This window comes from Rhinichthys klamathensis, unplaced genomic scaffold (genome assembly GCF_029890125.1).
Source record: "Rhinichthys klamathensis goyatoka isolate OS25496 unplaced genomic scaffold, OSU_Roscu_1.1 h1tg000197l_1, whole genome shotgun sequence".
Classification (NCBI taxonomy): Eukaryota; Metazoa; Chordata; class Actinopteri; order Cypriniformes; family Leuciscidae; genus Rhinichthys; species Rhinichthys klamathensis.
The window spans coordinates 90,118-114,330 of NW_026606723.1; the positions used below are offsets into that span (position 1 = coordinate 90,118).

At 40.0% G+C, this 24,213-nt stretch overlaps 3 protein-coding genes across 8 annotated transcripts in view; all 3 read right to left on the minus strand.

Moving 5' to 3' along the window:
* ank1b (ankyrin 1, erythrocytic b) overlaps positions 1-6,623 on the minus strand; it is an 81,434-nt gene extending 74,811 nt beyond the window's left edge. For all 5 annotated transcript variants that reach the window (XM_056262922.1, XM_056262924.1, XM_056262923.1 and 2 more), the window contains exon 1: positions 6,260-6,623. In XM_056262922.1, coding sequence (XP_056118897.1) covers positions 6,260-6,385 — 126 coding nt within the window. In that variant the 5' untranslated portion in view covers positions 6,386-6,623. The remainder of the gene's footprint in view (positions 1-6,259) is intronic.
* A 9,071-nt stretch (positions 6,624-15,694) lies between these two features.
* On the minus strand, positions 15,695-17,356 carry LOC130096544 (uncharacterized). 2 transcript variants are annotated; one of them, XM_056263090.1, is made up of 6 exons: positions 17,264-17,356; positions 17,135-17,164; positions 16,513-16,791; positions 16,292-16,396; positions 16,046-16,101; positions 15,695-15,848 (listed from the first exon to the last, which is right to left on the minus strand). In XM_056263090.1, exons 1-6 carry the CDS (start codon positions 17,283-17,285, stop codon positions 15,735-15,737), a joined length of 606 nt encoding a protein of 201 aa, XP_056119065.1. In that variant the 5' UTR covers positions 17,286-17,356; the 3' UTR covers positions 15,695-15,734. The 2 variants fall into 2 exon arrangements, with proteins under 2 accessions (XP_056119065.1, XP_056119063.1); XM_056263088.1 differs by having other exon boundaries at positions 17,255-17,356.
* Positions 17,357-18,281: 925 nt separating this feature from the next.
* ftsj1 (FtsJ RNA 2'-O-methyltransferase 1) lies at positions 18,282-23,921 on the minus strand. Its single transcript, XM_056262927.1, has 11 exons — positions 23,812-23,921; positions 23,377-23,517; positions 23,163-23,232; positions 22,940-23,039; positions 21,057-21,135; positions 20,663-20,715; positions 19,785-19,838; positions 19,564-19,666; positions 19,384-19,467; positions 19,137-19,240; positions 18,282-19,037 (listed from the first exon to the last, which is right to left on the minus strand). The coding sequence occupies exons 2-11, from the start codon at positions 23,495-23,497 to the stop codon at positions 18,834-18,836; spliced, it is 972 nt and encodes a 323-aa protein (XP_056118902.1). The 5' UTR covers positions 23,498-23,517; positions 23,812-23,921; the 3' UTR covers positions 18,282-18,833.
* Between the last annotated feature and the right edge of the window lie 292 nt (positions 23,922-24,213).

The window sequence follows — 24,213 nt, forward strand, 5'->3', positions numbered from 1 at the left end:
GGACCAGCAAGCTCAGGGACATATCCCTCAAGAATTAAGAGCATACATGCAATAGAAAAAAAAGCAAGGAAGAAGTTTGAACTGAATGAGATTTCATGCAGTGAAGTGAATGTAAAATCACTGAGGAAATATAATTGGTTCTTGTGTTTAACAGTTGAAATGGTGGCCATGTTATTCATATTAGTTTGTCATGTGCCTACTACTTGATGCTGGGGTCAGACAAAATGTCAAACACGGATTTATAGAAACAATCCTTCTAAACTGTCAAAGGTTTAAAAAATAAAACATACTCATGCATCTCATCAAACTGAATCTGCAATGTCTATGTAAGAGACAGTGGTTCGGAAAAAGGAAACAAGCTGCCCCTTGTACTATACTGTGAGTGTCAGCATGATGTAGTATCAAATAGAGGTCGAACGATATATCGAACGCCAATAAATATGCTCAAGCAACCGACAGAAACGTATAAACAAATCAGGAACATCTGATTTCATTTAAAAATACAATTTATCCTCACTTAAAAATACAATTTATCCTCACTGTAATACATATTTTGTTATTTTGACTAGGTAATCATAATGTTCTCTAAAAGAGAGCAAGAAAAGCTATATACATATACAATTCAACGCTATGGTCCTAGTCAGGCTCAGTTCTACGGGGGTGTTAAGCACCCTCAAACGACAGCAAGAGCACCCTCAGCTGATACTATAATAATATCATATTGGCAAAACAAATTTGTCAAAAGCTCCAGTGCGTATTTGTGTTTACGCTCTGAAGAGCCTCAAAGGTTTCTATTTACAATGTGTTTTTGCAGCGTTGAGCAATGTAGCCAATCACAGACATGTCTGTTGATCTTTGGAACGCAATGTCCAATCAGAAATGTTTAAGGTTACCCAGAATCCACAAAACACTGGAGTTTTTGTTCAGTGCTGATTCTGAGTTCTGCATGCTCGCGAATCCTCTCATTATAACAAATGAAGTGTAGACACGATGTAAATAAATAACAGATTTATTGTGCAGTATTCATTGATTGTAATGGAACTTCAACTATGTGAGATCGCAATTAACTTGTTGTTCCAATTAATTGTAAAAGTAATGGCTTGTAAATAATCTTGTAAATCTCTCACTGTGAATGGTGGTGCTTATGTTGTATACTTTTTTTATCTATTGCATAACAGGACCTGTTAAATGTCACCTGTTTCACACAAGTTCAAATTTTGTTGTGTTATTTTAAGTGTTTTTGATACATTTTGGATGTATCTATTTTTATTTGTTCTGGATATATATATTTTATTATCTTTGATTATAAATTTAGTTAATATATTTTATTTAAAAGTACAATGCATTTTTATGGTTCAGTCAATACTATTTATTTTTGTAATAAAGTTCAGCATTATTTTCTTTGAGTGTTATGTTTTGATTCAGTATCAGTTTTAAAAAACTATTGGTTAATTTAATAAAGGAAGTGGATGGCCCAAAAAATACCGAGAGGTACCCCCTCACTCATAAATAATTGTATATCTTGCTTCATACTTACGAATGTAGTAAAAGGAGACAGGTATGAACATACAATATTATGCCAATCTTTTAACAACCAGAAATGTTCAAATATCAAAGGCGAAACATGTTCCTTCATCTAATTATACAAAGCAGTGTAAGATTAACATAACAAACCATTGCTGTATCTCAACACTTCTCACTATTATATCCCTGTGCATCTAAGCATACAAAGAATGAAAAAAGGGCATTTTCTTTCGCTTGAATCAAATTTTAATTGTTAAATACTACACTTAGCCTACTTCCACAAAACCTGCAAAGCCAAGAAATTAACTGCAGTCCCTACAAGAATTAATATACAGTAGATTCAATCAAAAACTATATGCAAATGATGCTGACAAAATCTGAGATTTTAAGTCAATCTTATCAAACTTTGTGCATTTACATTTATGGGAGACACTATTGTAAGTTTGAGACAAAAACCTAGTCTCAAAGTTCATTATTCAACGAGTAAAAATTAATACATACAATCTAGCAGTCCTAATTATTGAACAGTTTTGCACTTTAGATGGAAGAAATGTGAAATACAGCCATTTTAAGTCAGGACAAAAATGATTCAGCTTTAGCTTTAATATTTAATTTTTTAGGAGATCTATTTCAAAGCAATTATGCCTGCAGAAAAAATAATAATAAAAAATTGAGAAGCTTCAAGGACAAATAGCTATTTGAGTGCCTTGACTGTACCAAATCATTTGAGAATACAAATGAACTTTTTTCTATAGAGCATCATAGGTCTTTTAAATACTGAATTTCCAGTGTATTATAACTTGTAAAGGGTTGTGAAACACTACAACATGTTTTCCTCAATGTTAACAGTGCACATTACTGATATCTTAATGAAAGAGAGTGATAAAAAAAATGTTATATTTCTGGGTTTCATGGAACAGAGACATATTTGTGACATTATTTGTCTATAGTAATAGAAATCATTCTGATATTTTTGTGTAAAATTTTCCTAACATTAACATTCGAATACAGCTAAAGTGGAAATGTAGCAAGGACAAAGAAATTTGACTTTTGAAGTCCAAATCAATTGGATTTCTCGGTCCTGACTTCTAAAAAAGAACCGTCCGGTAATATTCGATTACACAGGTATATGGGTATTTAATTTTTTTTGTCTAGGTAAGCATCCAGAGACATTTAAGTCTTTATCAGCAATAGAGATATTAAAGATAAGCAGTGCGGCTTTAATGGTAAATGTGGTCATATCATATTACGTCCACAGAAGGTACTTAATTATAATGCACTTGGGCTAACCTAACCCTGATCTCTGACATTATGCTGCTATATTTCACCTCTCTCTCCCAGTCTGCTGCCTCTAGTGGTGTAAACATGGCAATACAAAAGCATCTCCCCATATATCACAACTGAACCTTCCAGAATCCTGGGGAATGCATCCCTTCAAGTTGGCAGGATCACGGACAGATTGGTAGGGACTCGGGCACGGAATAAATATAGCCTGTGACTGAAGGTACTCACTGACACGTGTGACTTCACCTTCTCCTGCCTTTTCCTATTAGGTAACAAGACAAAATGCATGCTCTCTGATGTATGGGAATCTGGGCCAGGCCGTGTGTAAGACATATGAATGTGATACATAAGATCTTATACACAAAGCAAGATCAGCTAAGAGACATAAATGCACTGCTATGTTGTTAACAGCAGCTCTACTTCAGATACCATCTTTTAGGATACAAAGCACCAATGCAAATTATGCACTCTAGACCATTAAGAGTTAAATAACCAATATAAAGCCTTTGATCCATCTGTTTCTGCCTTTAGCCAATGACATGTTAAGAGGAGCATACTACTGTAACTTTTCTGGAGTATGCATGCTTGCTGTGTACAGAAAACAAAATGTATGCATGGTAGCCTATGCCAACATGAGTCATGACCCATGCTAAAATGTGTAGTATACAGACACTGAGCTAGATACTATATCCCGTAATGCACTTAACTTGACCAGTACATTTCCAGTGTGATGAATTAACAGCAAGTTCAAATTAAAATGTAACATAAAATCTATAAGGTCATGTGTCAAAAATATAGTGTATATTTAATGTTGCAGAACACAGGTTTTTTTTTATTTTATTATCCAGTATGCAGTATGCAGTAAGCACTGATATTCCATTCGAAACACAGCCAGTTTCTCTGCGTCTCACACTCTGGGCGCTTGACATCATTTTTCTCTGGACTTCCACCTCAGGGAGCTGTAAAAATCACAACACAACTGTTTGTCCACCAACAGCTGAAATCTCACAAGGCCACGAGCCGTCCAAAACACTTTTAGGCCTCAGCGAAACTGACACGTTTTCAGGAGCACAATGACACCAAATAGAGCAATCCTTGTGAAACGATTCATGAAGTGCCATTTTTAATAGCAATCACTGCGCCACATTGACTTCTGGGTGAACAAGCAAACCAATCTACTTTGTAAATGCATGTTATACATTTTATTGTGAATAAATTCATCCTGTATGTATACGTTTATTTATTTTTTTCCTTCTTCTTACATTTAATCTCGTAATGTTTAATCAAAATGTCTTAACTCAAACTTCCAGTGAAAACGACAAACTTCTCTGTGGTGATTATGTGGCAACCATTTAGTTTAGGCTACTTAAAGGGACAGTTCACCCACAAATGAAATTTCTTTCATTATTTACTCACCTTCAAGTTGTTCCAAACCTGTATGAGTTTCTTTCTTCTGCTGAACACAAAATAATATTTTGAAGAATATGGGTAACCAAACAGTTGCTGGACCCCATTGACTATAGTAGTCAAGTCAGTAGGGACCATGAACTGTTCTTACTGACATTCTTCAAAATATGTTCTTTTGTGTTCAGCAGAAGAAAGAAACTCATACAGCTTTGGAACAACTTGAGGGTGAGTAAATGATGACACAAATTTCATTTTTGGGTGAACTGTCCCTTTAAACCCCACCCTTCCACAATCAACAGCATGCTAACATACATCTGAGTAAATGATGACACAAATTTCATTTTTGGGTGAACTGTCCCTTTAAACCCCACCCTTCCACAATCAACAGCATGCTAACATAGGCTAAATCTTTAAGTGCACTGCCAAGATCTCAAAATCTAATCAACAACCGATCAACCAAAGTCCCTGCCCAGCAGTTTTTTCTTTTTAAATAATCCATTACACTCAGATGTTTATTTCAATATGGAAGAAAAGATCTGTTGCTACTTCCGCTAAATCGCAAAATTGTTAGAACATATCGCAATTTGAATAGCAAGACAGAGTATAATTCTATTCTTAAAGCTTGACTCACATATCGCAATGTTTTATTTAGTTCCTATTATTTTAATAAAAGAATTCTGAACATTTCTAAAATAAACAGCAAAATTCTAATCATATTCCTCTCTCTGTTTTTACATGTGTGCCAATTGTTTACCCTTCTGCGTGCCAATAGTTGCACACATGTGCATTGGTTTATGCCAGCAGCTGCACAATTATCAGTAAAGCTCATACAAACATTTGCATCACGCATTAGCTTTACTGTAAAGTCGCACGATATTAGGCCCTAGCAAACAAATATTAACATCTGCATTTTGAGTTTTTGATTTAAATCACCCCTACAAAACACAATTATGTCTAAATACATGATTATGAAAGAAGTTCCAGGCTTGCATAAGAATAAAATACTCAAGAGTGAGTTCCAAACTGCTTATTAAACACAACGCTATTTCAATCAAATCAAAAAAGCAACAGTATCATCAAACACGTCCCGACTTCAATTTCTCAGACCCCTTGTAATCTCAAGTGGTCACTGACAGCCTTGACAAATGCTTCATCAGACGTCCCACTGAAGATTAAACAGCCAATCCTCAAGGACAGCCCTCAGAGTGATCTTTAGACTCCGGTATCTTTTTTTTTTTCGCTCTCAGTGTCACTGCTTGCGCCTCAGCATCTCGGTTCCTCTGTTAATTGGCGCTACGCTGACATTCTACCACCGCCGGCCACATATCTCTGCCCGATCGCGTAGTTACACGAGCACGCTGATAAATGCTAAGCTGACAGGTTTTATGAGCCTTGGTGAGCAGACGGGAGTGGAGTCATCACCCCAGTCTCTGCTGATCTTCGGTCACGTGTACCTCTGCTCTCGTGTAAACCCAAAATCTGCATGCATGCGACCATTGCGTGCACATTTGTGGAAGGTAAGGTAAGCAAGTAGGCAGCCAGAGGGCTCAAAGCAGCAGAGCTCCCACAATGCACTTCAGCTCCCTCATCCAAACTGTAATGAGAATGGGCGGCAGAGGCAGGTGCAGACATTACGCTCACGTTCTGCCAAAGTTCACGCTTACGGCATCGATATGTGCATTCACTAGGTGGTGTAATACGCTGGTGACAGATGGAGGGAACGCGATAAACAATGGAGCGGCATCTGTTTAAATAAAGCAATCAGGTCTGCTTTGATGCAGCCTCATTTCAAAAACAACGTTCTAAATCGATCAAACGGGATGTTCCCTGAGGACCGAGGGGCTACTTAACCAATCATCTTAGTCATGACCCCCCCTCCCCTCGTCCACCCCACCAGACGAGCACCTTGCTTAAACATAATCTGTGAACGACCAGTTCTAGCTGACTGGTTAACACAATGAGTCAGTGATATGTGAAGGTGTGTGCGTATTCCCTTCACTGGGGAAAAAAGAGGAAGGAGCAAGCAGGATGGGTTTTTCTTTACCTTGCGTCTGCGGTCTCTCGATCGGTTCCTCTTCTTGGTCTTCTCCTCCTCCTTCTCTCGCAGCTCTTGGGCTGCGAGCTCCTGTAGGTCCTTGTTCTTGCGGAGCTGCTTAGCGGCTTGCGCCATGGTGCCGCTGCAACAAGCGGTGCTACGCCTGTGAAGGAGGCTGTCCCTGCAGCGGCCAGTGCGGGAGAGGCGGTGGCGCTGTGCGCGCCTGTGAGGAGTAAGCGCCCTACACGGCTCTGGGCGCCCAGTTCCCTCAGCAGCACGCCACAAAAGAGATGATGCTGCTGCTCGCCTGACTGCTTGCTCCTCATCCAAGCCAGATCCTTCCCATCCCCCCTCCCTTCTTCTCTCTCTCTCTCTCTCTCTCTCTCTCTCTCTCTCTCTCTCTCTCTCTCTCTCTCTCTCTCTCTCTCTCTCACCACACACCAGTCAGTCACGCAGTCCAAGGCTCAACAGTGTAGGGATACTGCAGCAGCTCGATTTTTCTCCCTCCGTTTCTCTTTCTCACTCGCAGTTTTTCTCAGCCATGATACTGCCAACTGTTTACCACACGTCTGTTGGTATTGTTGTCTTCTTTGTGCAGATCTGCAGTATGTAGAGGAAAAAAATCAGTGCACAAGTTCACATATTACCGGTAATTATTTGTTTCCACACAGACTGAAAGGAGAAACCCATCTTTGTTTGATCATTAACTGTATATTTGCCTCTCGCACCACCTACCACAGCATTAAGTTAGATTCATTTTCTGGTTCTAGTCGAAGGCAGGTTCCCCTCTGATTGCTAAGAATGAAAATGGTTTTGAGCTATAACAGCTTACCTCATAAAAACTGCATGTACGGTCTCTCTCTCATCAGACTGTGGTTTTCCATGAGAATGGGTTCATGCATTGTTGTTTATGCAGTAACTCGCTTCATTTACATCTGCATAGTATGGGGGAAAGACAATGTGAGGGTGCGTATATGACAAAGAGAGAAAGATAGGCTGAACAGTCACTTGTTTATTGCACTGAGGTACATACATACCAGTCGCTTTATGTCAGGGAATACCTTATGGAATAATCTGGATGCCTCCCAGAGCTCACATGTTGTTCTTCTCTTGTATTGTAATTCATACAGTAATGACAAATGTTCGCATGTTACTAGTGAACAAGTGGGATACAGTGTGCTATTTATCTCTGTTTATGTTACAATACTGTGCAAAATGTGGGATTGCGGAATAGCAGTTACGTAAAAAGGAGACAGTGCATTACAATTCAGAGCCCATCTGAAGTGAAATGCAGGCGCAAGCGTTTGCCTTTGAGAATGATGGCTGAGTCATGTGACCTCAGATGGATCAGTCATATTTATTTATGCTTGTCATGACACAAGGCTGTACATTATCCTTCATCTGCTTGATTTCCATTCCTCTAATCAATATGATCCACTGATTTCCTTCGGGAAGGGGGAACCTTTTGGGATTACAGTGACAGTCTTATGAATTGTTTGCATTACATAAAAAATTTACCATATTATAGGGTGTATAATATGGTATCACATATTTGGAAATCTGGTAATTAGGTTAATTTTAAATGATTAAGTCACACTTTTCACTCTGGATTCAGAGTGATTAACACGGCATTTACAGCTCAGATAATTGGATAAACAACTACAACCAGAAATGTGTGCATAGCTGGCAGATTTTAAAGCGCAGCCCGCACTGATGAATTGGAAAGCAAACCGATAGCTTTCTTAAGGGGTTATACACCTCATGGGTTTCTGTTGCGCTGGACAATATAGAAGTTGTTTTTTGACTTATACAGACACCTAATGGTGAGAATGTCATTTCTCACAAAAGCCAAAGTTTTCAGTTATCAACTACACTGTAGAGTTATTTGCAATAATCTATAATTAGGTTTATTCCACCAAAGCAGGGTGTCCAATCCTGCTCTTGGAGGGCCACTGTCCTGCAGAGTGCAGCTCCAACCCCAACTAAACACACCTGAACCAACTCAAGGTCTTACTAAGCATTCTAGAAAGTTCCAGGCAGGTGTGTTGAGACAATTTGGAGCTAAACTCTGCAGGACAGTCATGGCCCTTCGGGAGCGAGTTTGGACCATAGAGGTTTGGACACACCTGCATTAAAGCGACCTCCGCAGTTACCAGTTGAAAAAACACGGGTTACAGGTTGCCTGGAACGCGAAATTCACAATTAAAGTCCACCTGGGAAGTTCGTACGTGACGTGGGAAGTCGTGTTTACGACGGCAGCGGTGCGTTCAAGTCACTTTCGTTAGATGGCGGAGTACTTTCTCTTAATTAATTACACAAAAATACAGCAAGGTTCTTAAACTCGTGTTCTAGAAAATGAAGAACAAAGAGATGTGCATCAGGTGTAGGCTACTTTTTTATGTTTTTAATTACTTTATGAAGCCACTGGCAACTTTATCGTTAACGTACATGTAGCATTGTTATATTATAATGGCATATATTCTGTGCAGGCAATTAGCTTACTGCGCTGTAAATAGAAAAACCTGACAACATCACTGCTAAATACCTTTAAGTATTGTGGTTCTCTTACGAGAGGTTCTCTCGTATTGCGTAAGCTAGCTTACGCTACGGGAAAGATTCATCTTTTCTGAGAAATTGAAGCCAAAAATTATCCTATAATTTTGTATCTATTCACAACGCAGTTCAGCTGCAGCAGAGCATGAGCAGGCTAGCTAGCAGCTCATTGGCTCGCTCACAGGGAACTGCTTAAGCCTATGAGGAGACACGAATGAACTCTCGGCCAATGAGAGTCTGACCTGCTCTCATTGCGTCAGAGCCCGCCAAAACGGGCGTGGCCAGAGAGTATAAATTCGCCTCTCAGGCTGTAAATTCAGATTTTTCATATCTTCAGCGAGGCTACACGCATCTGCTGATCCTGAGAGAAGCCGCCGTCGTGGAAAAGGCACCTTCTAGCGAGCATCTGGGAGTCTGAGGAAGCCGGCCGTCTTCGCCACCTTCAGCCGTCCTGCAAGCTAGCGCCATCCGACGGATTCATATCCTTTACCAAAAAGCTTCTTGTATTGTGTGTGTGTGTATCTAAAAGAGCAGCGAGCGTCTTTTTTAAGATGCCTCACACACCTGCGGCTCATGCCGCGTCCCTCTCAGCGCCAGAGCCCGCCTTCTTCTGCGCTCTCTGCCTGGGACTGGGACACGCAGAGTTTTCTCTCGCCAACGGCGGATGTTTCCTCTGCGATTGGGCTTCTGTTGTTGACCCTGCGGGCTCGACTCGAAGCGTTACGCCGCCTCCCCCTCTCACCGCCTACGAGCGCTGAATGGGGGACGAGCCGCTTACAGCTGTGCCAACCGCGGCTAGCTTTCTTTACTTTACAAGAGAGCTAGCCCAGCCCCATGCATACGCGTCACCGGCAAGTGGGTTTATAGTGCGTTAAGTTCCGTCGAGGCCGAACTAGTCGCTGCTATCACACCCTCTTATCCACCGCCGCCCTCCAGGTTTCCGAGCGTGGCTAGAAACTATTGTGAACCCAGAAGCAGTGACTCTGCTCCGTTCAGAGATAGCAAAACTATTGTGCAAAAGAGCTATAGAGAGAGTTCCTCTATCTATGAGCGAGTCGGGGTTTTACGGCCGTTATTTTCTGGTTCCAAAGAAAGACGGCGGCCTCAGACCAATCTTAGACCTCAGATTTCTGAACAGAGTTCTCATGAAGAGACCGTTCAAAATGCTCACTATCAGAAAACTCCTCGCGCATGTGCGCCAGGGGGACTGGTTCATTTCACTAGATCTGAAAGATGCCTACTTTCAGATTCAGATAAATCCCCTTCCCAGGCCATTCGTACGTTTCGCCTTCGAAGGCCAGGTTTATCAATACACCGTCCTCCCGTTCGGCCTATCCCTAGCACCCCGCACGTTTACGAGGTGCATGGATGCGGCGCTCGCCCCCCTGCGGAGTCAGGGGCTGCGAATACTGAACTATTTGGACGACTGGCTGATTTTGGCACAATCACAGAGGGAGCTACTGTCTCATCGTACAGTCCTCCTCGACCATCTGAAAAGCTTGGGCCTCTCTGTCAACTGGACAAAGAGCGCACTTCAACCCAGTCAGACTATCTCCTTCTTGGGTATAGAGCTAGACTCGGGCTCGTCTGTCTACACAGCGCGCGCGTCGTGTGCAGCGTCTTGCCGCATCTTTTCAGATGAACAGACTCACACCTCTGAAAACTTTTCAGAAGGCGCTGGGTTACATGGCCTCAGCCTCCGCAGTGCTCCAGCTGGGGTTACTGCGCATGCGCCCGCTTCAGTTCTGGTTGAAGAGCCGTGTGTCTCACCGCGCGTGGACCACGGGCCGCCAGCTGATAAAGGTAACGCAGACCTGTATCACAGCTCTGCAGCCATGGACCATGACAGAATGGTTTCAGCGGGGCGTTTCCTTGGGGACCTTTTCTTGCCGAAAAGTAATTTTCGACAGACGCATCCAACATGGGTTGGGGTGCGGTCTGCGAGGGCTCACCGGCCTTCGGCCCCTGGTCAGCTCAGGAGAGTCAGACCTGTTTGGAGATGCTGGCGGTCGAGAACGCGCTCTGCCGCGCATTCACGGTCACCATGTGCTGATCCGTTCGGACAATATGGCTGTGGTCTCCTATCTAAAACCGTCATGGCGGCGTCAGATCCAGAATTCTCTTCCGGCTGACAGAACGCATCCTAGTTTGGTCCCAGTGTCACCTGCTCTCGCTCAGAGCGACGCACGTGCCGGGCCATCTGAACGACGGTCCAGACAGTCTGTCCAGGAACCCCATTCCCCCTGGCGAATGGTCCCTGCACACTCTTACAGTCCAAAAGCTGTGGCGAATATTCGGCAGAGCAGAGGTGGACCTCTTCGCCTCAGAAGAAAACACCCACTGCCCAATATTTTTCTCAAAACGCGCGGACGCGCTAGCCCAGACCTGGCCCAGCCGCCCGCTTTATGCATTCCCTCCGGTGTCTCTGCTACCACAGGTGCTTCAGAGAATCAGGGAAACACGCCACTCGGTGCTCCTCATAGCCCCGCGTTGGGAAGGTCAGACTTGGTTTCAGGAGCTCACTCAGCTGTCACAGACAGCCCCGTGGCCCATTCCAGTCAGAACAGATCTCCTCTCCCAAGCTCGCGGCACGATCTGGCATCCCCACCCAGAGCGCTGGGCGCTTCATGCGTGGGTGATCAACGACTACCCGTTGCTTTGCCAGAAGGAGTGTTAAACACGATCATGCAGGCTAGAGCGGCTTCTACTAGAAGGCTCTATGCGTCTAAATGGTCTGTGTTCTCTAAGTGGTGCACCGACAGAAACTTGGACCCACGGTCATGCGAGGTTCCTTCCTTGCTAGTTTTTCTCCAAGAGATGCTGGATAAGGGCAGGTCCCCTTCCACTCTCAAGGTGTATGTGGCAGCCGTCGCGGCGTTCGCTGAACCCCGGCGTGGCCAGTCACTGGGCAAAGATGGCTTAGTCATCCGCTTCCTCAGGGGAGCTAGAAGGATGAACCCCTCACGCCCCCCGTCGGTGCCGATTGGGACCTTTCCATAGTTCTCGAAGCTATGAAAGCCCCCCCATTCGAACCGTTAAACACCGTGGAGCTCAAATACCTTTCGCTCAAGACTATCTTCCTGCTCGCGCTCGCGTCAGTGAAGCGTGTGGGGGACCTTCACGCGCTGTCCAGCAGCGCTTCCTGTCTGGAGTTTGGGCCCAATGACTCCTTAGTCGTTCTCAAACCTAGACATGGTTATGTCCCAAAAGCGATTGGTACCCCATTCAGGGCACAAGTTATTTCTCTATCGGCTCTGCCTGCATCCGATAGCGAATCTGACTCTAATCTCCTGTGTCCGGTCAGGGCCCTGAGATTATACTGTACTCGCACTGCTCCGGTCAGACGAGCTGAGCAGCTTTTTGTTTAGTTCGGTGGGCGCACCAAGGGGTTGGCCGCCTCGAAACAGACTCTGTCCAGATGGATAGTTGATGCCATTGCAGCCGCATACGCGTCAAAAGACCTGCCATGCCCTCTGGGCATCAGGGCCCATTCCACTAGAGGCATGGCCTCATTGTGGGCTTGGTCCAGCGGAATTTCCATTCATGATATTTGTGTGGCAGCGGGATGGGCTTCCCCCTCCACCTTTATCAGATTTTACTATCTGGAAGTTCCCGCCTTGCAGGCTAAACTACTAGCAGTCTAGTATGTTACAGCTCTTCTGGTTGAGCTGCACTATAGGGAGTTATTCACGCAGACCGGTCTCGTTCTGTCCCTCCTTATTATGTGCTTATGTACTTCACAAATCCCCGGCCCGCTCCGCTGGCCTTTGTCACATGTACATATTTTATTCCCACTCATAAGGGTTCCCCAGGGTCCCCCCTGGGACTCATAGTGGATGCTTAGCACGCACGGCGTTGACCAGGTGTTCCCGTAGCGTAAGCTAGCTTACGCAATACGAGAGAACCTCTCGTAAGAGAACAAATCGGTTACCTAACGTAACCTCGGTTCTCTCTAGATGAGGGAACGAGTATTGCGTTCCTGGCCGTGCTTGTGCTACTAGCGTTCTCGCTTCATTCTATGAAAACCAGAATTTACAGCCTGAGAGGCGAATTTATACTCTCTGGCCACGCCCGTTTTGGCGGGCTCTGACGCAATGAGAGCAGGTCAGACTCTCATTGGCCGAGAGTTCATTCGTGTCTCCTCATAGGCTTAAGCAGTTCCCTGTGAGCGAGCCAATGAGCTGCTAGCTAGCCTGCTCATGCTCTGCTGCAGCTGAACTGCGTTGTGAATAGATACAAAATTATAGGATAATTTTTGGCTTCAATTTCTCAGAAAAGATGAATCTTTCCCGTAGCGTAAGCTAGCTTACGCAATACTCGTTCCCTCATCTAGAGAGAACCGAGGTTACGTTAGGTAACCGATTCGTATTCCTCCATGTTTCTCACTAAAACGCTCCCAACTCGTAAGATCTTAGAGAAAATCCCGAACTCCCCACTGGTATAGACGACATTGTGGTGGCGTTTAACTCAAAAATACGATCTATACGAGATGACTTGAACGCACCATTAGACATATACTACTACAGAGTCTAAGGATTTAAAATATAAACATATTCTACGGTAAATTAAGGTGTGATAATGTACAAAGAAACTCGCAAAAATGTATCTAATAGACTCATTTCACATTTTTGCGTTTAAAAATGAATAACCGGCCTACCGGATAACAAACTAAGCCTATTTTATATAATGTAGTTTTAATCTTAGTAATACTCACAAAACGCATTCAACACTGCATAGCCTACTGTTTTTTTTCCACATTTAGTACTTTGCATTTCGTCAGTGAAGCTCAATCTTGGTTTGCTAAGGGCAGATCTCGCCATCTAGTGGACTCTCGGCAACACTGCACGTTTTCAGTTACTAAACTACAGTCAGACAATCAAACGATGAGGACATAATGAGAACATTTCCACATTTCTTGTAACACATTTTAATTGTTTAGGCTTAAAAGAACTGATAGAGCATCAACATAATATGTGTGTATGTGCATGCGTGCCTGTTTTTTTGACATTTACATGTGAAATGCAGTGAAATATGGCTGTTTTCCTGAAATGCATATATTTAAATGATATGGCCCGGTTTCACAGACAGGGCTTAGATTAAACCAGGATTAGGGTTTAGTTCAATTGCAGGGGTCGGCAACCCAAAATGTTGAAAGAGCCATATTGGACCAAAAAAACAAAATAAAAATCTGTCTGGAGCCGCAAAAAATTAAAAGCTTTATATAAGCCTTATAATGAAGGCAACACATGCTGTAAGTGTTACATTAGCCCTCTAGTATCAAAATGATAAGTAGGCTACAAATTAGAGCTTAGATCGGGCCCAAAAAATCAAGCCCGAGCCGGATTTTAACCCGACCATTTTTTAATGCGTGGGTCATTATAACTGACGTTCTCAACTTTCTTTCTCCCGCCCGCAAAATTTATGTTTTGTCCCGCTCCCGCCCGCAAATACACTTTTTTCTGTACCTCCAAATACTTTCAAGTTAGCCTACGTGTCGCCACCATACATCCTCCTGATAAATGATTTGTTATTAAAGCATTAAAACACAAACCACTGTTAATTTAACATAAAAGCAAGCAGTTTACTATGCGTGCATGGTTTGGCATGCATGACTGAATGCGCGCAAAGTGCGCTCTCTTAATAATTCCTAAAAAGCTGACAGTTCATCGCGATCTCACACATCTCTGTTATTATCAATGAAGCTGACTGCACAATGAATCTTTCATAATATCCACACGTTGTTCGTTATAATTGGAGGATTTGCCAGCATACAGAATTCAGCACTGAACAGAAAAGTCAGTTTTGAGCGTGAGGGGAGTCTATCTTAAATGCTTCTGATTGGCCATTGCGTTCAAGAAATCAACACATATGTCTGTGATTGGCTATATCGCTCAACGCTTCAAACATGTTATGAATAGAAATTCTGGCCTGTAAATCGTTTCTATTTTGTTTTAGTAGAGTGAGTGCATTACCGCACGCGCTCGCACTCGGCCATCAAATCTAGTCCCGCGCCGCACTCTATTGCGTTGGGAGAGCTCAGCTATCTTTCTCTTTTTCCCCTTGGGATCCATGGCCCATGACACACCCGCCGGTTTGTTTGATTCTTTGTCAGCCACCGGTCTGGCATCAGGCCGATCTGACAGACACGTGTGTCACAGTCTATGACGTAAATTCTTCGTTGACAGAAATGTTGAAATGAAATATTTATTATACACATTTTTACAACATTGAAAACCTTTAAGAATGTTTGTCATGTTTTTCATCCTACAGAAATTATATTAAAACAAAAAATATTTTTTCCATTTTCGAATTTTTGAAAAAGCTCCAGGGAGCCACTAGGGCGGCGCTTAAGAGCCGCATGCGGCTCTAGAGCCGCGGGTTGCCGACCTATGAATTAGGGCATTTAAGTAGCTTTTATAAACGTGCCTTAGAAAAAAACATTAGGCTACTGGTGCATCTCGAGGCAAAACAATAGCACTGACATGTCAGTGCAAGTTGCTTTCAGTTAAAACAGCTCAAACGTGCATTTTAGTCTGGGACTAGGTTTAAGCCTTGTCTGTGAAACCTGGGGTATAAGTACTATATTTTTTGTATCCTTTGTTAACCTATCCTATTACCTACAGTATGATTTTTGTGGGGATTCAATCTAGTATAAAACGGTAGAAGAGTTTCAAGTAAAATACGCTTCCCTGCTGGAAAGAGTGGAGTTGTAGCAAACATGTCAAGTCCACTGCTAATTCATTCACTTGATTTGTATTAAACATTCAGAATGAAAATTTTCTTTCATGCAAGTTTATTTAACATCTTACACGTAAGTTACATCTAAAATCGTGTTCTGGGAAATTTGGTCCAAACCCGGCACATGCTGTTTTTTAATGTCCTCTTTGGTGATTTAAATCCTCAAAAATACTTTTTCATCCTGTGTTGTTATTCAGTGTATGACCACTGTGGCGTAGTCAGTTCCTGATTCATACTTCACTGCAGCAAACTTTTCACTAGCACCTGAATGATTCACTGTGGCGTACAATAGCTCATCCTCTACTATCTGTGAAAAAAAAAGTTAAAAGTTTCTGTTGAAATGCAGCATCACAAATTTGTATTTTTACAAAATGATGTCCATAAAAGCTATTTTTTGACAGATATTGTTACATGAAATCATTCAAAGTAAATGTATATTTTTATGACTTCCTGCAGAGATTTAATGCTTCTTTCAAAAATAATACAATGAAATTAATTACATACCTCTGTTTTTTCTGCCTGCACTTCAACAGAATTTGCACTTTGGTTTTGTCTATACCCTAAAGAAAGAAAGAAAAAAAAACTTTACTGAAGACACCAGGCAGTAATAAAATGGTCTTTTGATTGGCCCACTGTCTGTTGTCGGCTATATAAAACACCTGCATCTAAAATATTTGGTGTAAAATCATTTTTAGATAGCCTACACATAACCAGAAGTAAACATACAACATGATGTTTGTGGTTTCTTACCTTGTTTTTTGGTCATGTAGAGAATACATATGAATACGATGATGAAGATGAGCAAAGAGAGCAGAATCAGTGTCCCCAGAACCAGAAAAACAAAGTGAAAAAGAGCTAAAGATGGAAACAAAAGGAAAAGAACTTTAAATTGTTAAAAATGTTCCCAGTGTCCACAAAGTCATTTTAAAAGTGTTTTTTTGCAGCATAAAAATGGTTTAAATGCAATTTACATAGCCTCCACACTGTAATGGTGAAATTTTGGCTCATTTTGTCTTCAGGTTTGCTTTTACAGTGGACGATAATTGTCGTTTGGAGCTCTTTGCCAGCTTTTCCCAGTAACAGTTCTTCTCCACTGACAGTGAGCTTACAGCAATGCTCAGAGGAATTTCGATGGCCAATGTTTCTTGATTCAGCGTAGAAAACGCACTGTGGTATAGCCTGGTCCAAGCCACAGCATGTCAGATCATTCCAGCCACTGAGAGTTATCACTCCAAGACTAACAGAGATATCTGTATATGGTGGTTGAATGATACATATTACAAATATGAAAACATACATACAAGTGACCATATTATTACTTTGGCATGCTGTGAGAATCATATTAAAAATATTTCAGAGCCATACTTCACTATACTATATATTTCAGAGTGTGACCCTGTTAGTTTCAACAGTTTTAGGGAAAGTTTTCAATTGCTTTAAACAAGCATTCTAATTTAGCTACAGTCTGTTTCTGTAAAAGTTGATGCAATTTGAATCATCCTCGCATAATAAAACGCATATTTTCAATATGGAAACCATAATTTCAATTAAATACAAATTATATAATTAATGAACACAAGATTTGCCACATACCTGCATTTGATAATTTGGCAGTAAGACTCACTGAAAAATAAGCAGCTGATAGTTAGAGCGAGGCAACACAGATGTCAATCAGACAAATACACAATACATGTAAAATTAAAATGTACTTACAGAATATACACAGGTTTAACAGCTGGATCATAATTTCATGTATTTAAGCTGATACAGCTCCACCCGTTAAGACTATCAGGTCTTCATATAATATCTAGCATGTCAATGTCATCATTTAAGGAAAACAAATCATACTGACGAACAGGATGCATGAGTGATAATTTTGCGTACAGCTTCGCCCCCACTCAAACACTGTAAAGGTTTTCTGCATGACTGATTTTCCCTGGCCTATCATCTATGACCATCTAGCAATTCCACTTTTATTTCAATTACTTACAACTAAATATGACAATATTAAAGCATAATTTAGAACAGACCTCATCAGGGTCAAGCAGAATGCAGGTAAATAAAAAAAATGGTTATGCTATACGCAGACAGTGACAAATACTAAAGATAAGAAACTGCAGTATTACGCCATGGATCATTGAGCAAGTGAATAAAAAGGAAACAGATGGTAGATCTTCTCACTTGCAGGTTTGAGAAGTTTTATTTTTGTAACTTTTCAAAAACTTTTTTTTAAAAAGGTGCATTAGTCAAATGTGCTTAGTTTAAATCTGAGATTTAAAAAAAGGCTATTTTAAATGATCTGAAACTGCTTTGAGAGCCAAAACAATCTTAAAAATAGAATGAATTAATTTAAACTTAATTTGAAATGGTCTATCTACAAATAACAACAAACTCTGCATTATGGTAAATTTAATTGTGTTTTATTAAAGTGTAGAACTGCAGTTAAAAGTTCAAATTCACTCAAAGTTCAAATTCAATCAGGTAGTTTCTGCGACTCGTACAAAAAAACATTCACAAGGGAGAATCTTTGTGGATTTTGAGACTAATAAAAGTCACAGAAACAATTAAATACATAAAAGATGATTTACATGATAATTAAAAAAAAAAGTGCTTTTAGGGGCACAACACTGGGACAGTACCCTTAATAGGGATAACGTTGTACCTTATCTACCGCTAAAAGGTACATGTTGGAAGTAATAATTAGTAGTAATAGTAAAAAAGTAGTAATAAAGTAGTACTACTATGGGCCTTTTTTGGTGTAAATGACATGCAGGGGGAAAAATATTTAAATCGTTTCCACAACTTACTAATACTGTATGTCAGCACATTTTACTAATGCGTTCTCTCGTTTTACTAAATCATGAGCATGATATAATACTTCTTTCCCTCGTTTTACTAATCGTAAACACTAATCGTAGCCACTTTGTAATAATTTGTTCCCTTGTTTTAGTTCAATCAAAACAAGAGAACGAATTAGTACAAAGTGGCCACAATTTACTAAATCAAGGGAACGAATTAAGTCATGAGAACAAATTCTTAATTCATGGCCATATTTTAACTAAAACGAGGAAAGAAATAAGTACAGAGTGGCCACGATTTACTAAAACAAGAAAACAAATTCTTAACTCACAGCCACAATGTATTTTTGTCCGCATGTCATGTGCTGGGCTCTGTAAAGATGTTCCAGTGACAAGCTTTTTTTTGGTTAAAACCCTGAAAAAATAAATGTTGGTCAATCATGATAAAACAATAAAAAGATTTAAACAGAAGCTGTACAAATCAATAATGTCCATTAGTCTGAGGTTCCTGATGTGGCCGAGTTCGTGTCCGGACTTGTGCTGAGATGTAAAGCAGACAGGGCATCATCAAGCGGGCCAGAGGGCGAGTCCTCTTTGGCTAACAGGTTATTCTTGCGGAGCTGACAGGCTTGCTGGTAGGGAGGCCGAATCGGAGGCTGGGTAGGTGGTAAATACTGATACTCTTTACTAGAATCAAGCTGTTTGAGAATAAAGCAAAACATGCAAATCAGCAGACTACTCCCAAGTAATATAATTCATGGTCATACATTTGTGATTTGAAAGAAGCTGATCAGCACCTGAAGTGGATAAGTTCTGTCTGAATCAAAGGCACTAAGATCTCCACAAGCAAGGAAAGGAACTATTATTCGGTTTGGTCCCTCTAACTGGTTAAAGTCGACATCTGGATGGAAAAAAATTGCATTTCAATTGTGAGGAGGAAGACATGGGAAAATACATAAATATTTACAAGATGAAATGAGCACAAGTGCCATGCATAGGTGAACACAAGATACTGTGAAAGCACTAGTATAGGAAGCAAGTTACCGTAAGAGTGATCCAGTAAAGGGTTGGACATGTTGGGCACATAACCCTCAGGTGGAGAGTAATTCTGACACACCACAAATGCCTCTGAAGGTGAAAACACAAAGCAACACTGGTTCGTGTCTGAAAAGGTATAATATTGCCAAAACAGTTTTACATTCCCTCATGAAATTCTACTCTCACCTATGCTAGAGTTGCGGCTGCTGCGTGGTTTGGCACAGGTTACAGAGCTGAAGAAGATCTTGAGCTGGGAGTACAGAAGGGTCACATCTTTCCCCCTGAAGATCTATGTAGAAATAAGACATTGAAATTCATGTGAGATTGAAATAAAACATTTTATAGATATCATAATCTTGAACTGACAACATAAATATACATGAATGCATGACAATAAGACAGCTTACTTTTGCAACAAAGTTGCCACCTGGTTTGAGAACATGTGTGGTGATATTGAGAGCCTGTGAAAACAGAAAACCTTACATGAGGTCCAGCAAGATCAGTCTAGGAGTCACATAGTAAAAAATAAAAAAAATAAAAATCAAACATAAAATTATATTTACTATTAGTGTTTGCACGTTACCAAAATGTCAGTAGTCATTTCCAATACCAGTAAAATTTCACAGATTTCTGTACCAATTTCAGTAGCCTACCACAGCAAAAACTAGAACCATTTAACTATTTTATTTATCTATTCGAAAATAAGATAAAGAGTTAGATGCTATTATTATTAATGCTATTAATAAGTAAATAATACATTAAAATATTAGCTTCAATTTTTTTTCTTATTGGCCATTGTGTTCACACACTAAGCAATGCTCAAAACTTAAAAAAACAAATTGTAAATAGAAACTTTTGATGCTCTTAACAGAGCAAAGTACTGACTTGACTATATAAACGCAATTTACTATGTAAAAAGTAATAAGAAAATAATGGTAACACTTTACAGTAAGGATCCATTTGCTATCATTAGTTAACATGAACAATAAAAAATACTTCTAAAGCATTTGTTAATCTTAGTTAAATGTTAATTTCAACATTTATTAATAAATTATATAAATAAATAAAAGTTGGATCTGTTAAATATTATGTAATGGACTTGAACTAACATGGACAATGAAGTTGTATTAACCAATATTAAAAAAGATGAATAATTACTGTAACTATTTGTATTGCTTATTGATAGTTATTGTGAGTTAATTAATTACATAAAGTTAACTAATTGTCCTTATTGAAAAGTGTTACCAAAATAATAACAATAAAGGCAAAGTATAGCAATACATACCGCCAACAAGAGCTGTGCCTGAATGTACTCATCTACATCATGAAGTCCTGTAACTATAAAGAGAAACAGATGAAAAACCTTTAAGACTTGGCTTAATCTAAAATAGTCTAGAACAGCTAGAGAGGGACATCATCCCCCGGTTTCACAGACAAGGCTTAAGCTAGTAACAGACTAAAACGCATGTTTGAGCTGTTTTAAATTAAATCAGCTTGCATTGGCATCTGCTGTTTTGGCAGATGCACACCGTTAATGTTTTTTCTAAGGCACATTTATAAAAGATACTTAAATATCCTAATTGAACTAATGCCTAAGCCAGGCCTAAACCAGACTTAATCTAAGCCCTGTTTGTGAAACCAGGCCTATATGTTCAATACAATAAATGTTTATTTCTCACCATCAGGGGCACCATCACACACAACCAAGTCTGCAGACTGTCCTTCAAAATGTCGAATAATCTCCTGAGCTGTAGAAATCTATGGCACAATCATATAATTGGTATTGTGGAATATCTACTTTATTTGACTAAAAAAAAAAACTACTAAAAGCAATACAAATATTAACAGATTAAATAGATTTTAAAAAATGTAGAGATTAATGCTTTAATTACACATTATAGAATAAAATGCTATAATGACTTGCTTAAAAAAAAAGCTAACGGTAAAAATAATATGGACCCTTTTCACAGAATGTGAGGTTTTATTTATATTTGAAATTTTCCTAAATTTAATGTACATTTATAACACGTGCTTTGTTAACTTGCCATTGAATTACAGAAAACTGCTTAAAGAGGACCTATTATGCCCTTTTAAAAAGTCTTGATGCTTGAATTTTCAAAAACATCTTGTTTTCACATATTTGACATTGTTGCAGCACCTCTTTTCCCAGTCTGTCAGTAAAGCTCAGTTTAGTTCCTCCTGTCTCTATGAAACCCCTCCTACCAAAAAGCGCAATGAGCTCTGATTGGTCAGCTGGATCAGTGTGTTGTGATTGGTCAACCATTTCAGTGCGTTTCGGAAATGGCACGCCCTTTGCCATAACCGCGAGCTTCAACACACTACTAATGCAATTCAATGAGAAATATTGTGACCTGTACGCAGGGTTGGGGAGTAACGGAATACATGTAACAGCGTTATGTAATCAGGATACAAAAATCCAGTAAATGTAATTCGTTACAGTTACGTCAAAAAACGTAGTAATCAGATTATAGTTACTTTTTGAAAAAAGGGGGGATACTTTCAGGATTACAATGGTTTCATTTAAAACTAAATAAATCTGTATTTTGGCATAATAACACTATATTAAGCGTTCCTTGGTTAATGATTCACGACACGAGTCACGTGTGCCACCCGCTGGTGCATGCGCAAAATAACAGCGCTCTACAACAATCTCCTCAGACACAGATTGAATTACTGCTGCTAGAAACGATGCTGCCCACGGGTAAAAATGCTTTCATTTCTTGAAAATTCCGCTGCTATTTTGTTTTTAAAGAAGAAAATGCCAACAACATGGTTGTACAGTGCAAACTGTGCCTTCCAGCAACGAAAACACTTTCTTTATCGAAGGACTCGACACCCAACCTAAAGAAGCCTTTGCATTCTCTATTTTCCTGTTGAAGAAACATTTCCATTGTCTAAAAATTCTTTATTATATTTGCTTGAAAAAAATGAATTTGTATTCTCTATTTTCCTGTTGACGAAACACTTCCATTTTATTTTTTCCTTGTACATGTCAAGTTAAAAATAAAACAAAATAATCTGTAATACCATACTGTAGCCACTAGATGTCTGTATAGTCCTTTACATAAATATTTATTCAGGGCTGTGAAATTCTTAATAAATAAAAGTTGTTGTTTTTTAAAATAATATCTGTCCTTGAAGTAATCCAAAAGTAATCAGTTACATTACTTTCATATTGTGGTACTTGGATTACGTTACTGAATACTTTTTTTATTAAGTAATTTGTAACTGTAACAGAATACATTTTTAAAGTAACCCTCCCAAGCCTGCCTGTACGTTTCCGAAAAGAAAATATTTTTTCTTACTCTTTTGGAAAGTCATAGAAACACTGTTGTGGATTTTCTCTTTTGCTATTCGTGCAAATAGGAATGGAAAAATTATATTTGTTGTAGCTTCCATTTTACACTATAAAAGTTTACCCAACTATGACAAATTCTGCTTCTGAGAACCCCAGAAATGTGAAAAGGGTCCATTGCTTGCCCATACCAAAACCAGAATGCTGTTATTATTGCAATGAAGTTTAACGGTCCTGCTACTGCACCTTGGTGATATCTCCTTGAATTTGTGTGACACCTGGCAAAGGAGCCATAGCTTGCAGATCAACTGCCACAATTTTGACCTCTTCACTCTTGTCTTTTCCACTGAAACAGGACAGAAAAGAGTTGAAGTGGCAACTAAATCAACAAAATTTCACTGAATAGTATATCTATGTGTTGTTTACACTATCACGAACAATAGATTAAGTGCATTTGCATTGAACTGACCGGAGTTTGCGGCTCAGGACTTGACTCCAGCTCCCAGGTGCAGCACACAGGTCCACAGCACGACTAACACCTGCAGGCAGAACATACACAGTCATTAGAAATATAAAAGCTTACTATGATGTTGTCTATGTGGGCAGTTCACAAGCTTTTGAGACATAGCTTATGACCCATCATTCACTATCCAGTGCAGACTGAAGCAAAACGAAGATCTTGCCTTTAAAAAGGTTGAACTCCTCATCCAGTTGGAGGAGTTTGAAGGCACTTCTCGCTCTCCAGCCCTCTTCCTTCGCCAGCCTGTAGTATATATCTCGCTTGTCTTTAGAAGAACGCCCCATTTTACCTTCACTCACTTATTCTGTAGACAAATAATGATACAATTTTACTAAACCAGCCATGTTTAATAATGAATATCTGTCTATAAAAATGTACTTGCTATCTCACAGTAGAACAGATAATTTGAATACAACTGCGAACACATTCTTATTTTTTTCTATTTACCACTTTAATTTAACTCATTCTGTTCTTCGTCAACAGCATCTTTATAGTTGGTAACGAATATTAACGCTAACGGTTATACGCAAAACCATAATGTCCATGAACGAAATATCATGAAAGTGTAATAAACTGTAATTCCATTTAATGTACCTACATAGGATCACAGCGGAATGAGCGAGATTGATGTTTTCGACGCAACGTGACACTTCTTCTTCTTCTTCTTCTTCTCGCGTTGTTGAAGTCAGATAAACATGAGACAACACTGACACCTACTGGAGATGAGGTACTATTACACATGATGGCTGTGCTTAAATTCATCGTGGTACTTGTAGTTTGTTTTTGGACATTACACATTTAAACACAAATTACAAGCATTACGATTAGAATTATAACCATATAGTATTTGACAGATGGGTTTTAAACTTTCCATGGTAATCACAATTTCTACCAAAATACCTAGCTGATATAGGCCTAGCCTTCATAACTTGGTCAACACTCATTCAGCATTGAACAAAGAAGGAAAGAAAATCTGATAAAATGCCAGTTTAACAGTCAC